The following is an 18,050-nucleotide window of genomic DNA, read 5'->3' as shown; positions in this document are numbered from 1 at the left end:
AAAGAGCCGCTCAACTTTAATCACATGGTCACGATGACGAATATGGAATAAGTCTGCCATGTTAGTTTGGATTTTATTTCATACAATTTTGTTTTACAAGACTGGACTTCTCCGTGGATTAGATCACATTCCCCATGACTTAAACAACTTCCTGACATTTTCTTTAAGCAACTGTGTTCTTAAATGTTTATTTTAAAAAAGTGCATGGATACAGTGCATTGCATTTCAGTGTACCGCTAAGTTCACAGCCCACGAGCTCCATTCTCAGCGTGCAGCCTCTGCGGCACACGGTGGGCAAAATGCGGATGTACTGAGCGATTATGGGTGGCTCGAATAGATTGGTTTTTGTGCTGTCATTGTCCACATTTCCCACAAAAACCTGCCAGGAGGAAGCAAAATTTGGGTTAGAGATGTGCAGGTGTTGTTAATCCAAAGAGCACATCACGGAGTAGAGAACTGTGTGAATGTTTAGCTCACCACATCCTTCTTCTGACCATTGCCTCTGTACATGGTGTATGTGCGTCCGTCTGAACTGTAAGCCACCTTAAAGTGTTTGATGAACTCCGCAGTGCCAACACGACTGGCACCCTGAGTGATGATCCCAGTGAAACGCATCATCCTCTGCATGTTGAGCTACACAAACACAACCAATGATAACTGTTCATTGTGAAGTCACAAACACAATGGGCTTCAGTTTTCAAGCTGGATATGAATTAATTTATTCATACTGTAAAACCAGTCACAAGAGCACATACAAGAACTAGAATATTCCTGATAATCCAATTCATTCAGAAATGTGTGTCCTTTGTCAGCTCCTCAGTTTGGGCAAGCCTTAACTGTTGAGCTTCAAACCTTATATTTGAGATGACTTGGTATAAATTTATAGCTTAGAAGAACTACTTTCACACATGCACTTGTGAAATTTCTCTCTGCGTTTAACCCATCTGAAGCAGTGAACATAAACATGCGCGTGCGCACACACACGAGCAATGAGCACACACATACCCAGAGCAGTGGGTAGCCATGCCAAAAGTGCATACTAACAGTTGGGGGTTAGGTGCCTTGCTCAAGGGCACTTCAGCCCAAGGCTCGCCCCATGTTAACCTGTTAAGCATGTCTTTGGATTATGGAGGAAATCCATGCAGACATGGGAAGAACATGCAAACTCCACACAGAAAGACCCCTGTCGGCTGCTGGGTTCAACCCCAGAACCTTCTTGCTGCAAGACGACAGCGCTACCCATTACACCACCACGCCACCCAAGCTTAGAGCTCATTTTTTTCTAGTTACGCAAACTTTTCCATGCATTACCTATAACTGCTTGCAGGGTCGCAGGCAAGCTGGAGCCTATCCCAGCTGACTATGGGTGAGAGGCAGGGTACACCCTGGACAAGTCGCCAAGTTATCGCAGGGCTGACAGAGACAAAACAACCACTCACACTGAGTGCGTTTACATGCACATAGAGAAAATCGAATTTCTGCCGTTGCTCGACTGAAATCGAAGTTCTAAATGGCATGGAAACACCTTAGCTAGGCTGAAATTGAACCGAACTTGATTTCTCGTAATCGAGCTACACGACCTAGATTATGCGATTTTTGCCGAGCTACTTAGTGCATGTAAACCCTGTCGAGCTACTTACTTCAGCACTGCCCCTTCCGGAAGTGACGAGACCACAAGCGGGAAACACAACAGCCTTGGTCGAAAAAAAAAAAAAAAAAAAAAAAAAAAACACCACCCCAAAAAACAGCCTCGGTCGGCATGACACTTCACCTTAGCTGCCACTTTATTAGGAACACTTGTGTCTGGTCATGCACGCACCCATTTCCAATTAGTTGGTAAGTTATTAGCATGTTAGCAGGCTAACAGTTAATATGTTCACCAGTACAGATCAACTTCAACTTGGTGGCCATTTTTATTAGGAACACTTCTGTTCGTACATACAAACTACAAACACTCTTCTTGTGAACACGGAACTGATAACTTGGTTTATACTCTTGAATAGCTCTTCTTCATGACGACCACCGGAAGTGTACCAACACGATGGGGCGTGTAGCGCCACCTGTGGCTCGGGTGCACAATGTACCTCACACAATAGCTCGATTTCCTTGTGTGCATGTAGGATTGGATTTCTCTGGCACCCCTGCTGGGACCCTTTGCTCGATTTGGATGTGCATGTAAACGTACCGAGTCACACCCACAGTCAATATAGAGTCACCAATTAACCTAACCTGTATGTCTTTGGACTGTGGGGGAAACCAGAGCACCTGTAGGAAACCCACGCAGACATGGGGAGAACATACAAACTCCACACAGAAAGGCCCTCGCCGGCTGCTGGGCTCAAACCCAGGACCTTCTTGCTGTGAGGCGACAGTGCTAACCACTATACCACCCAAGCTTAGAGCTCATTTTTTCCAGTTACACAAACATCTTTTGGCTGCTCCCGATTAGGAGTCGCCACAGAGGACCTTTCGTCTCCATTGCTCCCTGTCTTCCGCATCGTTCTCTACCACACCTGCCACTTTCATGTCTTCTCTCACTACATCCATGTATTTCCTCTTTGGCCTTCCTTGTTTTCGTTTGCCTGGCAGCTCCATCCTCAACATTCTCCTTCCAACATGCTCTGCATCTCTTCTCAGGATGTACCCATAACATCTCAGTCTCATCTCTCTTAGCTTAATTCCCAAGCTCTCCACATGTGCTGTCCCTCTGATGTGCTCATTCCCTATCCTGTCTAACCTTGTCACTCCCATCGCAAACCTTAACATCCTCAACTCTGCCACCTCCAACTTTGCCTCCTGTCTCTTCGTTAAGGGTACGGTCTCCAATCCATACATCACAGCTGGTCTCACTACTCTCTTATACATCTTACCTTTCACTTTTGCTGGGACTTTCCTATCACAAATGACTCCCGAAATCCTTCTCCAACTGCTCCACCCTGCCTGCACTCTCTCACCTCACTATTGCAGCCCCCCATTTTCCTGCACAGTTGACCCCAGGTACTTGAATTCACCAACTTTCTTTACATCTACTCCTTGCATCTTCACTACACTCTTATCCCCATTCTCATTGATGCACATGTATTCTGTTTTGCTACTGCTCACCTTCATGCCTCTTCATTCCAATGCATACCTCCATCTCTCCAAACCCAACTCAACCTCCTTTCTACTTTCACCACATATCACAATATCATCCACAAACATGTTCCATGGTGACTCTTGCCTCACTTTGTCCATCAAGCTATTCATCGGGAGGCACAGTGGTGTAGTGGTTAGCACGGTCACCTCACAGCAAGAAGGTTCTGGGTTCGAACCCAGCGGCCGGCAAGGGCCTTTCTGTGTGGAGTTTGCATGTGCTCCCCGTGTCTGTGTGGGTTTCCTCCGGGTGCTCTGGTTTTCCCCATGATCCAAAGACATGCAGGTTAGGTTAATATGGGACAGCCTTGGGCTGAGGTGCCCTTGAGCGAGGCACCTAACTCCCAACTGCTCCCTGGGCTCCATAGCTGCCCACTGCTCTGGGGATGGGTGTGTGCTCATTGCTCACGTGTGTGTGTTTTACTGCTTCAGATGGGTTAAATGCAGAGAGGAAATTTCACAAGTGTGTGATGAATAAAGTTGTGCTTTCTTTTTCTTTTACTATGGCAAACAAAAAAGGACTCAAAGCAGATCCTTGATGGAGTCCCACCTTCACCTTGAACCATTCAGTTGTTCCAACTGCATACCTCACTGCTGTTTCACTGTTCTCATACATGTCTTGCACCACTCTAATATACTTCTCATTCACTCCACTCTCTCATACAATACCATAACTCATCTCTCAGCACTCTATTGTATGCCTTATTCTTTTATATTGGGACTAGCACACTCTTCCTCCATTCATTCGGCATTTTCTCATTCTCTAGGCTCTTATTAAACAAACAAACAAACAAAACTCGTTAGGAACTCCACAGCCGTCTCACCCAAACATCTCCAAGCCTCAATCGGGATACCATCTGGTCTGACTACTTTCCCAGTCTTCATTCTTTTCATGGCTGCCCTCACCTCATTCTTACTAACCAACTCTGCTTCCTGATTTGCTGTCTCCGATGGATCTGACCTTTTCTCTCTTGGATTCTCCTCATTTAATAAGTCCTCAAAAGTACTCTTTCCACCTTCTTAATACACTTTGTTTGTCAGCACATTTCCATTTACATCTTTCATCACTCTTACCTGCTGTACATCCCTCGTTTCCCTGTTTCTCTGCCTAGCTAGTCTGTACAGGTCTTTCTCTCCTTCTTTGGTCTCTAGTCTTCCGTACAACTCCTGGTATGCATCTGCTTTTGCCTTCGCTACCGCTCTTTTTGCCTTCCATCTCGTCTCTCTGTATAACCACCTGCTTTCCTTGTCTCTCTGATCATCCCAATTCTTCTTTGCTAGCCTCTTCTCTTTTATAATTTCCTGCACTTCTTTGTTCCACCACCATGTCTCCTTGTCTTCCTTCCTCCTTCCCGATGACCACCCTAGCACCTTCCTTGCTGCCTCTCTTACTAGTACAGCAGTAGTATTCCAATCTTCTGGCAGACTTCCATGACCACTCAATGCTCGTCTCATTTCTTCCCCAAACTCCTTCTGATGTTCAACCTCTTAGTTTCCACTATTTCACACTTCCTCTTTTTCACTTTCAAGCTCATCCTGCATACGACCACTTGATGTCTAGCTACACTCTCCCCTGCCATCACTTTACAGTCTCCAATCTCCTTCAGGTTACCCCTTCTGCAGAGTATGTAGTCCACCTGTGTAGATCTTCCTCCACTCTTAAACATCACCCTGTGCTGCTCTTTCTTCTCGAAGTATGTATTGACTATTGCCAAATTCACCCTCTTTGGGGGAAAAAAAAAAAAAGCCAACCACCATTTGCCCTTCCACATTTCTCTCTCACACCATATCTGCCCATCACGTCCTCATCTCCTCAGGTTTCCCTCACCAACATGTCCGTTGAAATCTGCTCTTTATCAGCACACGCTCCTCCCTCAGTATACTTTCTACCACTTCATCCATCTTTTCCCAGAAAGACTCTCTTCATTCTCACATCCAAGCTGTGGGGCGTACGCACACACAACATTGATTACCACTCCTTGAATCTCCAACTTCATGCCTATCACTCTGACACTCTCTTCACATCAATCACACTGTTGACCAACTCTCTCCTCAAAACAATACCAACACCATTTCTCTTTCCATCAACTCCATAATAAAACAACTTGCATCTATCTCCAATGTTCTTGGCCTTGCTTCCTTTCCACCTCGTCTCCTGCACACACAAAATGTCCAACTTCCTTCTTTCCATCATACCTGCTAACTCTCTCGCTCTGCCAGTCAATGTTCCCACATTCAGTGTTCCTACCCTCAATTCTAAGCTCCTTCCCTTCCATCTTTCACGCTCTCTCCTAACACGCCTCCCCCCCCTCTCTTTGTCCTTCTCCGTTTTGGCGCAACAGTAGCACACTTTCCACCAGCACCCTGTTGGCCAACAGTACCAGAGGTGGTCGTTGTTAACCCGGGCCCCGACCGATCCGGTATGGTATTTCTCTTTTCATTCTGCATGTTAGATTTGGCACAGTTTTACACCGGATGCCCTTCCTGACGCAACCCTCTCCAATTTATCTGGGCTTGGGACCGGCACCAAGAGTATGCTTATGCACCCCCAGTGGCTGGATTCCAGTTACACAAACATCTCATCTCCTCTAGCCGCTTTATCCTGTTCTACAGGGTCGCAGGCGAGCTGGAGCCTATCCCAGCTGACTACGGGCGAAAGGCAGGGTTCACCCTGGACAAGTTGCCAGGTCATCACAGGGCTGACACAGACAACCATTTCACGCTCACATTCACACCTACGGTCAATTTAGAGTCACCAGTTAACCTAACCTGCATGTCTTTGGACTGTGGGGGAAACCGGAGCACCCGGAGGAAACCCACACGGACACGGAGAGAACATGCATACTCTGCACAGAAAGGCCCTCGCCGGCCACGGGGCTCGAACCCGGACCTTCTTGCTGTGAGGTGACAGCGCTAACCACTACACCACCGTGCCGCCCGTTACACAAACATGTGAAAGAAAAATCCAATACAAATCTATAAATTAAGACTATCCATTTCAAACAGAAACAAAGAAAAGGCGCCCTATACAAAGAGTCAGAGTTAGTTTGTGCCTATGGTAAGGATGCACTACAAAGACTTAGTGCTGAATCACTGAAAGATTTAGTGCATGCTGTGCTTAGGAGGTGTGCCTTCACGGTTTAGTTTCAGAGTCCTTGCTGCAGAACAAATAGCCCAGGTATTAGACCTGATCCAACACCTGCTATAAACCTAACCCCAAAACACACTTACAGACTGAAACTCCAGCGTGTTTTCTCCAACTCTGAACTTTTGATTCGACTCCACATAGGAAGGAGGAGCTGGATCAAGTCCAACTCCACCCCCCTGGACTTTTGGTTCTGCAGCAAGGGGTAACTGGCATTTTTCACTCTGTGAGCTTTGCTTTTTAGAGTTTTTAAGTCACCATTAAATGCAAAATCAGCTGTGCAGTGGTTTACAGGTGATTGGTATTCAACTTAGAAATGTGAGCATAGGGGGCGCCATGCCTCAGCCGACTAAGGCGCCATACCATAAATCCGGGGACCCGGGTTCGATTCTGACCCGAGGTCATTTCCTGATCCCTCCCTGTCTCTCTCTCTCCAGCTCATTTCCTGTCTCTACACTGTCCTATCCAATAAAGGTGAAAAAAGCCCCCCCCCCAAAAAAATCTTTAAAAAATGTGAGCATGAAGAAAATCAAAAATGTTCAAAACGTTTGTAAATCTGGTGGGAACTTTTAGTTCATTTTTGGTTCACAGAAACATTTACACATATCCAAATATAAAATGATAAATAAGGCCTAGTATCATGTTTACATATCCAATTCTCATTTTAAAAGCCAAAAACTTCTACACCTCAATCCAAGGGTTCTTGTCATGTGTCGCTGAGGTCCATGCATTCACCAGGCCTTTGTTGTTGAGACGAGCCAGCTCAGGTCCCCAGCGCTGTAATCCCAAAATACCGTAATACACAGAGGAGGCAGTGATCTGAGACTCAGCGATGCCACCACCTTCCAGCCCCAACAGAGAGATACAGCCTGCAAAACAAAGTGACACATTAACAACCTGTCCACAAACATAGGAGACAGACAGATGGACTAACAGTGTGAGGGTCACACTCATGGGGAGAAGTGATGAGGTCACCAAAAACTGGAGCTGAAAAGCTACACATTTGTAATTAAAGAATATTGGAAAACTGGAAACAATACAATTCTTGCTTAAATCCTTATATAACAAAACTCCCTGCAATTATCCTAATGTGGCAGTTCATCAACTAAAGCAATGCAGAAGTCCACTCACGCAGATGGCAGTACTTCCCAACATAAGGGGATGGGCATTTGCAGTAGAAATCTCCATCAAGATCTTGACATAACCCCCCATTTTGGCATGGCTGAGCAGCACAGTCATTCACATCTGTAAAAGAGATGGCTCATGAGATCTTCAACATTAGATCAAGATCAATCTTCAATATTTATTCAAATTTCATTTGGTGCACTTCTCCAATTGAGCTACAGATGGCACTCGTCATCAGTAACACACGTCATCCATTCCAAAGACTGTCAAATCCATTCACGCTCTCAAAACAGGAAAAAGAAGAATTTCTGTTCGGATATTGTGCTTGGTCCTCTACAATGCTCGGAGATTCAGAACCGGAGTGATTATACATCATGACAACCAGCTTTTGTGCCGATTATGTTTCAAATATGTTTTATTTGAGCAATATATATATATCTTTCACACGCACATGTTTCATCATTTGTTGCTCTTTTTCCTTTTTTCCCCCATGAACACCCGTACACACACAAAATACTCACAGGACCAAAACACAATAGAACGAAAGAAAACAAAAAACATGAATTTACAAAAAAAAACAACAACACCCTCTCCATTAATTTAGTCTCAGAGTTCTATTCCCGACTCTCTCCAGCCCCACCCCATTCCTCCGTCAAGCTTGTTGACATTAAGTGTACCATGATTTTAATTTGCCAGATACTTAATTAGAGGTGACCACACCTTATCAAAGTAGGGGAGGTTGTCCATAAGAGTGTATCATATTCTTTCTAGGTGGAGTGTGTTCATAAGAGCACTGAGCCACAACTTTGTAGGAGGGGCCTCCTTCTCTTTCCAGTGCATGAGAAGCAACCTCCTTGCAGTAATAAGACTGTAGGAAAGGAAACACTGCTGAGCATTGGTCAACTTCATAGTATGATCAGACACACCTAAAATGATTAGTGGGTCTGGTTCCAATTGGATTTGAAGTATTTCAGATATTGATTTGAAAATATTGATCCAATAAGCCTGAACTTTGGGACAGTCAACAAAGCTATGTAGTAGTGTATCATCTGCTGACAGGCATTTGTCACACATCGGGGAAAGCTCAGGATATATTTTATGTAATCTCTCCTTGGAATAGTGAAGACGATGTAGGATTTTAAATTGAATTAAGCAGTGTCTTTCATTATTAGAGCACCGATGGACGTGCTCCAACCCTCCCTTCCATGTTATATCAGAGATCACAATGCCCATTTCTTCCTCCCACTTCGATTTTATCCGGTTGGAATCAACTGGACTAAGGGATTGTAAGGTGTTATATATGTAAGATATTGCTTTAACCGAGCATGATGCGAGTCGGAGACATCCATCTAGATTAGAACCTGCAAAGGTCTCAAAATTTGGTAGGCGTTTCCTTACATAGTCTCTTATTTGCAGATATCTAAGGTGGTCAATCCCTTGCAACTTATATTTACTCTGTAGTTGTGCAAAGGAGGCAAATGTATCTCCAAATGTACAAGTCTCCTATTGTGTGGATGCCTGCCCCTTTCCAAAGCTTAAAAGCACAGTCCAGATTAGATGGTGGAAAACTAGGGTTTCCAACAATGGGTAGGACATAGGATATGGGAGGCAAGTTAAAGTGTGATCTAATTTTTTTCCAAATACGCAAAGTGGTGTGGATCACTATACTGCTCTTATATACAGACTTTTCAATGACGGACGGAGACAGAAGGATGGCTCCCAACGAGTAGGGTTGACATGCGTCTTGTTCCAACTTAAGCCAATTTGGTGGAGATGTTGTGTCATCTAACCAGTGTGTCATAATCATAATATTTGAAGCCCAATAATAAAAGAGAAAATTTGGGAGTGCAAGGCCCCCCTCTCCTTTAGATTTGCAGAGATGCCTCTTGCCAATTCTGTGTGTTTTGTAATCCCACAAAAAGGTGTTTACAATCGTCTCTAATTGTTTAAAGAATGAGCTGGTAAGAGACACTGGGATATTCTGAAATAAATACAATAATTGGGGTAGGAATACCATTTTAATAGCATTAATTCTGCCCAGTAGTGATATTGGAAGAGTCATCCAAAATTGTATTTTTGACTGTAGTTCAGACAGTAATGGAGGAAAATTTGCATTGAATAACGTATTGTGGTGTTTCGTAATTTGGATTCCCAAATATGTAAATTTGTCCAGTGATATTTTGAAAGGGAGAGAGTCTATAACCAAGAGGCATCTTGCATATGTATTGGCATTAGCTCGCTCTTATTCCAATTTATCCTATACCCAGAGAAGGTCCCAAATATATTGATTTTCTCTAAAATTTTTGCAATAGTGGTTTCCGGCTGAGTAATATACAAAAGAACATCAGCATATAATGATATTTTATTTATTGATTTTTCTGATATATGACCATAAATTAAAGGGTCTGAATGCTCTCAGCAAGAGGTTCAATTACAAGGGCAAAGATCAAGGGAGACAAGGGGCAACCTTGTCTTGTGCCTCTGTGTAGATGGAAACGAGGAGATATTTGATTTGTGAGGATTTGCGCCGAAGGGCTGTTATATAGGAGCTTGACCATTGAAATGAATTTTTGACCGAATTTAAATCTTTAAGGTTTCGAACAGGTAAGGCCATTCGACTTGGTCGAATGCCTTTTCTGCATCAAGTGACAGAATGGCAAGCTCTTCTTTCTGTCTATCAGTAGAATATTATTGTGCTGATTATGAACAGTAATTATGGAAAGTCAAACCACCATGGCATTACAAATTTACACACAGTGCCATGAACTCCGACTCCACTTGTTCCGGTGTGTAACTGAGAAAATTAAGAATAAACAGCACAGAAAACTATCAAACACTGCTCTCTAAGCAATGAGGGCTATTGAGGGAACCGACTGAAGTACTGCAGGTGGAATTGGGGGGCGTACAACTGTAATTTTCTCCCATTTTAGTCATTATATGTGGAACTTTCATAAATCTTATATTTCATAAATTTTATTAATGTAGCAAGGTTGGTTGATGGTAGCATGAGGTTTTAAAATAATTAAATTCTGAATACCTCCCACCACTTCATCTACTGTCTGACATCCACCCAAAAACACATCAGTACATCTGACTTACCATTTTAATTATTTAGATCACATGATTTCATTAAGTAAAAATTCTTCATTCCTCCTGAAATTATTCCCTGGCTACATCATTGATGGACACAGACACGACATCTCACCATAATTCATACAACACTATAAAATCCATGCACTAATAATAGTCTCGTCACTCTACCGTCAGTCCAGCAAAAGCATGCAATGATTAAAATGAAGGAAATTTAAAAAAAAAAAAGAAAAAAAAAAAAAAGGGAGTATGTGACCAAGTGCGCAGATGGTGTGCGTGACTGGTCACACACTACCGGAGCCAAGACAGCGCAAGCTGAAAGAGAACTCAAACACTGAGGGCAAAACTGAAACGGTAACAGTTTCTAAAAGCTCCAATAATCCACTGAAAAAATGAAATGAAACCAAACTTATGTCCTGCCTGTAAAACTAAACTCGGCACATATCTATCTCTCTCACACACACACACACACACACACACACACACACACACACACACACACCTGCTGTTCCTTAGCAGGTGTTGCAAATACCATGGTTACGACACATCATTTCTTGATTAGTTCATCGACATTACAAAAATAATGTATTCCAATACTGGGACAATCTTTATATTAAAAAAAAAAAAAGCCACCCACAAACCCTGGAATGTACTGGTTTCTATTTTCAAGTTTTTCAATGACCTCTAGATTTCCTGCGCTCTTGCTTATCTGCTTTTGACCGCTGCCCGTTTTTGGATTTATCTCTGCTGAACCGGACCACCTGTGTTTTGACCTCAGCTATGGCATTTGGCTCACACTTCTTGGACTGTCACAAACAAAGAGACCCAGCACTTGCCTACCTGCTGACTACCTAATTCCTCTTTGGTCCAAGTTTTATTGCCTGATGGACAACACGGCAGTACATTTAAATTAGTCTTAAATAAATAAAGCTTGGAAATTCAGCCACCTGAAAGACTGCACTGTTTATCTAGCATAACTCTCCTTATATGGGCTTTGCAGAACAGGAACTAGTACTTAGGCAACAGTGGTACTTGAAAGTTTGTGAACCCTTTAGAATTTTCTATATTTCTGCATAAACAGGACCTAAAACAACATCAGATTTTCACACAAGTCCTAAAAGTAGATAAAGAGAACCCAGTTAAACAAATGAGACAAAATTATTATACTTGGTCATTTATTTATTGAGGAAAATGATCCAATATTACATATCTGAGTGGCAAAAGTATGTTAACCTTTGCTTTCAGTATCTGGTGTGACCCCCTTGTGCAGCAATAACTGCAACTAAACATTTCCAGTAACTGTGTATCAGTCATGCACACCGGCTTGGAGGAATTTTAGCCCATTCCTCCGTACAGAACAGCTTCAACTCTGGGATGTTGGTGGGGTTCCTCACATGAACTGCTCGAGTCAGGTCCTTCCACAAAATTTCAATTAGATTAAAAGTCAGGACTTTGACTTGGCCATTCCAAAACATTAACTTTATTCTTCTTTAACTATTCTTTGGTAGAACGACTTGTGTGCTTAGGGTCGTTGTCTTGCTGCATGACCCACCTTCTCTTGAGATTCAGTTCATGGACAGACGTCCTGACATTTTCCTTTAGAATTCGCTGGTATAATTCAGAATTCATTGTTCTGTCAATGATGGCAAGCCGTCCTGGCCCAGATGCAACAAAACAGGCTCAAACCATGATACTACCACCAGCACGTTTCACAGATGAGATAAGGTTCTTATGCTGGAATGCATGGTTTTCCTTTCTCCAAACAAAATGCTTCTCATTTAAACCAAAAAGTTCTATTTTGGTCTCATCCGTCCACAAAACATTTTTCCAGTATCCTTCTGGCTTGTCCACGTGATCTTTAGCAAACTGCAGACAAGCGGCAATGTTCTTTTTGGAGAGCAGTGGCTCTCCTTGCAACCCTGCCATGCACACCATTGCTGTTCAGTGTTCTCCTGATGATGGACTCGTGAACATTAACATTAGCCAATGTGAGAGAGACCTTCAGTTGCTTAGAAGTTACCCTGGGGTCCTTCGTGACCCTGCCGACTATTACACGCCTTGCTCTTGGAGTGATCTTTGTTGGTGGACCACTCCTGGGGAGGGTAACAGTGGTCTTGAATTTCCTCCATTTGTACACAATCTGTCTGACTGTGGATTGGTGGAGTCCAAACTCGTTAGAGATGGTTTTGTAACCTTTTCCTGCCTGATGAGCATCAACAACACTTTTTCTGAGATCCTCAGAGATCTCCTTTGTTCGTGCCATGATACACTTCCACAAACATGTGTTGTGAAGATCAGACTTTGATAGATCCCTGTTCTTTAAATAAAACAGGGTGCCCATTCACACCTAATTGTCATCCCATTGATTGAAAACACCCGACTAATTTCACCTTCAAATTAACTGCTAATCCTAGAGGTTTACATACTTTTGCCACTCACAGATATGTAATATTGGATCATTTTCCTCAATAAATGACCAAGTATAATATTTTTGTCTCATATTTTAACTGGGTTCTCTTTATCTACTTTTAGGACTTGTGTGAAAGTCTGATGTTTTAGGTCATATTTATGCAGAACTATAGAAAATTCTAAAGGGCTCACAAACTTTCAAGCACCACTGTACATGATCATAGAAATAAAAATGATTGAGCTCTAAGGATGGTATATGCTCCAACACAGAGCTCATAACCATGCTGCAGATACAGAACAGCTGCTTCACTGAAGCAGGGAATTTAAACGCACTGGTGTGCGAGGTTATTTGAGTGAACATCAATCGGAAATGTTGGATGGTGCATAGAACGAAAGCTGATCCTGGGTTCATAATGCACTTTGACCTGAATCAATATGAGACGAGGCCAACGAGCTTCTGCACGTGACGAGGAAGAGCAGCGTTTGAGAGAACAGTCCAGCTGAACAGGCATCTTCTGGTGACAAACACAAAGCTCAGTCTAACTGCCTACAGTAAAAGGTTTCCCTCTAGGATGTGCTTTACAAGGAACACGAGACCAAGACTAACACAATGACACATCTGCAATAAAGCTTTGAATGCTGCATTACTCCATTTATAAAACTGGCACCCAACCAAAAGCCAATGTATTGTAAATCATCACACAGATGTCTCTATTCACCCATAAAAATTTAAGGCTGGCTCCTCTTTTGGCTCTAAAGGGTCTTGGCAAGGGATTTTGACAAGCAGAAGTGAAGAGGCACACAGAGAGAAGCAGGAAAGACAGCGCAAAGACCAAAGTAAACATTCCAAAAGAATCCAAGACCAAGTTTTTCAAACAGAGACCGAGCAGCAGAACACAAGATTAGGCCAGTCATGGAGTCCAGTCACGCAGCCACATAACAGTCCTGGTAAAGAACTCAGACGCCAAATTACAGATTTCTATTTGTACTCAAAAAACACCCAGAATTTCCAAATCATTCTTCCACACTTCCTTACAGGAAGGCACGCTACTTCCAAAACTGCTCTCATGCTGAAAGTCTACAACAGGTTCCATCCTATTTTAGGCGAGTTAATGTGGCTAATACTTCACCATAGAAAAGCTTTTGACACCGATTTCATGGTCTCTCACCAAGCTTTCAGGGTGATTTCACACCAGCAACATAACAATCCCATCAACCAAGAGGAAAGTGTGTGACAGTGTCAGAGTTGACTTAATTCACTCTTCCGCCTCCAACTCCATTTTACCCCAGCAACAAGGCGAGCGTGTGATGGCGTGGGTGTGATACGCAGTAGGCCTTTCCCTGTTGGCTGGACAACCGTGTGTGTGTTTTTACAGTGTGGATGTGTGTGTGGCACAGGCATGTGCACTGGCTTTGTGCTGGGAAGAAATTTCTTTAAAAGTGTACAAAGATTGTGTGTGCGCGCACACTCATGCACACATTAGCTTTTATTCTTCAAAAGGTGTGCTATCAAAACGGAGCTTAACATTTAAAAAAAAAAAAAAAAAAAAAAAAAAAGTGTGCGCAAATTTTATAAACAGTATGTGGTCTGGGTAAAACACCCAGCTCAGGGAGTCAATATCAAAGGACTCATCATGCCAAATTGCAGGTATTTATGGTGGTGTTTTAAGAGCCACGGACCTATGAAGGGGGTCATTTAAAAAAAAAAAAAAAAAAAAGTCACAAAGCAGCAACAAGTTAGGAGTGATGGAAAGACATCTCATCTCATTATCTCTAGTCGCTTTATCCTGTTCTACAGGGTCACAGGCAAGCCGGAGCCTATCCCAGCTGACTACGGGCAAAAGGCGGGGTACACCCTGGACAAGTCGCCAGGTCATCACAGGGCTGACACAGACAACCATTCACACTTACACCTACGGTCAATTTAGAGTCACCAGTTAACCTAACCTGCATGTCTTTGGACTGTGGGGGAAACCGGAGCACCCGGAGGAAACCCACGCGGACACGGGGAGAACATGCAAACTCCGCACAGAAAGGCCCTCGTCGGCCACAGGGCTCGAACCCGGACCTTCTTGCTGTGAGGCGACAGCGCTAACCACTACACCACCGTGCCGCCGGAAAGACGTTAGAACAGCAAAAAATAAACAAATTTGCCCAAATGCAAGTAATAAAGGGAGCAAAAATTAATTCCATCCTATTATTTATAGCAAGGATTTTCTACTTAATCTGTAACAATAACATTTCACATAAATGCTGTGCATTCAATGGCTCAGTTGGGCCTTTAATATAAATTGGAGTTTAATGGAAACAAGTGTTGCCAGGCAAAACAAACCTCGCCCAGCAGCACTTATTTTATACCCATGTTGATAATGGTAATATTGCTCAATCAGCAGCAGTCAGGTTATAACCCTTTGAAAACCCATGACCTTGAGTTTGACCTTTCAAGGTCACTCAAGGTCAAAGATCATGGTGCCAAATGAAAGCCCATATGACACTTCCTATAAGTTGATGATGGCAAATATCTGTCTACCATCAACCATTTTCAGGTTATAGCCCACTGAAAATGTGACCTTGGATTTGACCTTTCAAGGCCACTCAAGGTCAAAGATCATGGTGCCAAATGAAAGGCCATATGGGAGTTCCTATATGCTCATCGGCCTGCGCGAGCGGAGCACCATACCTAAGAAAAAATGGTAAACCCATCGAGTCGATTTTTTGTGGTTTGTCCGTGTACCACCACTCATACACACTGCCTAGTGGCCAGTGTTAGTAATTACCAGTCATACACACCGCCTAGGGCAGCACGGTGGTGTAGTGGTTAGCGCGGTCGCCTCACAGCAAGAAGGTCCGGGTTCGAGCCCCGTGGCCGGCGAGGGCCTTTCTGTGCGGAGTTTGCATGTTCTCCCCGTGTCTGCGTGGGTTTCCTCCGGGTGCTCCGGTTTCCCCCACAGTCCAAAGACATGCAGGTTAGGTTAACTGGTGACTCTAAATTGACCGTAGGTGTGAATGTGAGTGTGAATGGTCGTCTGTGTCTATGTGTCAGCCCTGTGATGACCTGGCGACTTGTCCAGGGTGTACCCCGCCTTTCGCCTGTAGTCAGCTGGGATAGGCTCCAGCTTGCCTGTGACCCTGTAGAACAGGATAAAGCGGCTAGAGATAGATAATGAGATGAGACCTTGCCCCCCCTCCCACCTTTAACCCCCAACTGCTACAGAGACTGCCCAAGCTACCCAATCATGCAGCATATGGTTGGAAGCAGAACTGAAAGATGCACATTTTGGTTTGAAATCAAAGTTATTAATTTGAAGAAAGTTACCCCCCCCCCCCAAAAAAAACCCCAAACTTTTTTGACCTTTCCGGTGACCTTGACCGGATTATATTTTGGGGGTAATCTACAGACCATTGCCCACTTACCCTGAAAATTTTAAGTCAATCGGTGCAACTGTCTAGACACTGATTGTGTGACTGTTAAACAAACTGCACTGATTACATTACCTTGCCCCGCTGACTCTGTCGCGGGCGAGGTAATAACAGTGGTCAATCGAGACATGAATATTTATAAATAAGGAGCTTGTGCACTTCTTCACGGCTGAACCAGATCCATGAATTATGAATCAGCTTAAAACTATGCTTTGTTTTCTGCCCAAGAACTATTCATTTTTGCCTTCCCTTGAACGCAAAGATAACAGATGCTTTTTCTGTCTCACTTCAAAATATTCACCATGAAAATCCACAGTCTTCTTGATCTTCAACTACAAAAGGTAACTACAGTCTAAGGATGAGGCTTGTTTACACCCACATGCACGTAACGAAGCTCAAATCAAATCATTATAATTGACACTACCAGCTGGAAACTCGAGACAAATGGACATGGAAGGTCATTGCTCCGTCATTAGTGCTGGAGGCGTTAGTGAGCTTATGCTGTTAACTTAATCTTGAGTGGATAAAGGAAGTGCAAGTAACACTTGGATTATTTCTACCCTCATCTTTTCTAACTAAATGATTTCTTCTGTGGAGAATGTTTATCCAGTATATGAAAACCATTTTTAAGCAAATGCATACAATCAATAATATAAAACTCGGCAAGAAGGCAGTTATAGGAAAATAATCAGTGACTGGATTACTGTTGCCATCCTGATGATTATTTTCCAATAACTGCATGTCACGTGATTTATTGCTCTTACACCACAGCATTATGCCAGTGATTGCAGTTATTTCTTAAAAATGTCATGCTTTTTGATCCGTTTATGGTTACATTTAATGTTGAGGAATGTCCATGAAACAAGTTGGTTCCTGTTATCAACAGCTGCAGCAGCTTTAAACGAGTAAAAGTGGTCATTCCACCACCAGGCGCCCTTTCACTCAAAGTCAACAAGAGGATGGGAGGGGGAAGGGGGGGGAACTGATCAACCATTTCATTTTTAATATAGATAAAATTGCACTAAAATGCTTTCTACCAAGTACAAAATACTGCTTTTAACAGCAGTGGACTCTAAAATAAAAATTCATATTAGGACCCTCTGCATAGAATCTGTAGCTTTATCTTTATCTGGAGTGTGTTTGAGGCCACATGGCTGTGGGAATGTAGTTTCAAAGCTGTGATTATTCTTGCTGACGGAAGCAGGTTTGTTTTGCCCGTCCTGCCCGTGCACCAGCAATAAAAACCAACAGTGACGTAAAGTGAGGACAGCTGAGGATTATCCACATCTACCACTGGAATATCCCAAGACCCACTGGAGCAAACACAGGCCTCAGCATTTCACTGTTATCAGTTAAAATTTGCAGAACGGGAACATCTGCATCAGATTCCAGACCCTTGTTATTCTCCAAATATTTTCTTATGCTGATAAGATTGTGCTGGTTTCATCATACCCACCCTTCCTCTCGTTATCAGTACTGAATATCAGACTGCAATACCATGTTATGGTTTTCCTTATGGTTCATAAAGACGTTTAGACTGGAAGAGGATTCTTACTGTTTTCACAGTGAGTGCCTTCAAAGCCTTTCTGACACTTGCACAAATATCCCTCGAAGACGTCCCCTCTCTGCGGCTCACAGACACCATCATTTTTGCAGGGGTTAGGATGACAAGGCCCTGTGAACGAAAGTCAAAACATGTGAGAGAACAGATAATCTAACAAGAGATAAA

At 43.2% G+C, this 18,050-nt stretch overlaps 1 protein-coding gene across 1 annotated transcript in view; it reads right to left on the bottom strand.

Annotated features, from left to right (window-relative positions):
* Positions 1 to 18,050, bottom strand: part of mfge8b (milk fat globule EGF and factor V/VIII domain containing b) — a 45,635-nt gene that overhangs the window by 6,078 nt on the left and 21,507 nt on the right. The window contains exons 3-7 of the mRNA XM_060928105.1: positions 17,877 to 17,996; positions 7,409 to 7,522; positions 6,965 to 7,146; positions 478 to 633; positions 235 to 379 (exon numbers count right to left, since the gene is read on the bottom strand). Coding sequence (XP_060784088.1) covers positions 235 to 379; positions 478 to 633; positions 6,965 to 7,146; positions 7,409 to 7,522; positions 17,877 to 17,996 — 717 coding nt within the window. The remainder of the gene's footprint in view (positions 1 to 234; positions 380 to 477; positions 634 to 6,964; positions 7,147 to 7,408; positions 7,523 to 17,876; positions 17,997 to 18,050) is intronic.

This window comes from Neoarius graeffei, chromosome 8 (assembly GCF_027579695.1).
Source record: "Neoarius graeffei isolate fNeoGra1 chromosome 8, fNeoGra1.pri, whole genome shotgun sequence".
NCBI classification, from domain to species: domain Eukaryota; kingdom Metazoa; phylum Chordata; class Actinopteri; order Siluriformes; family Ariidae; genus Neoarius; species Neoarius graeffei.
Note: the sequence above shows the minus strand (reverse complement) of the source record. Positions and strands in the feature narration are given on the sequence as shown.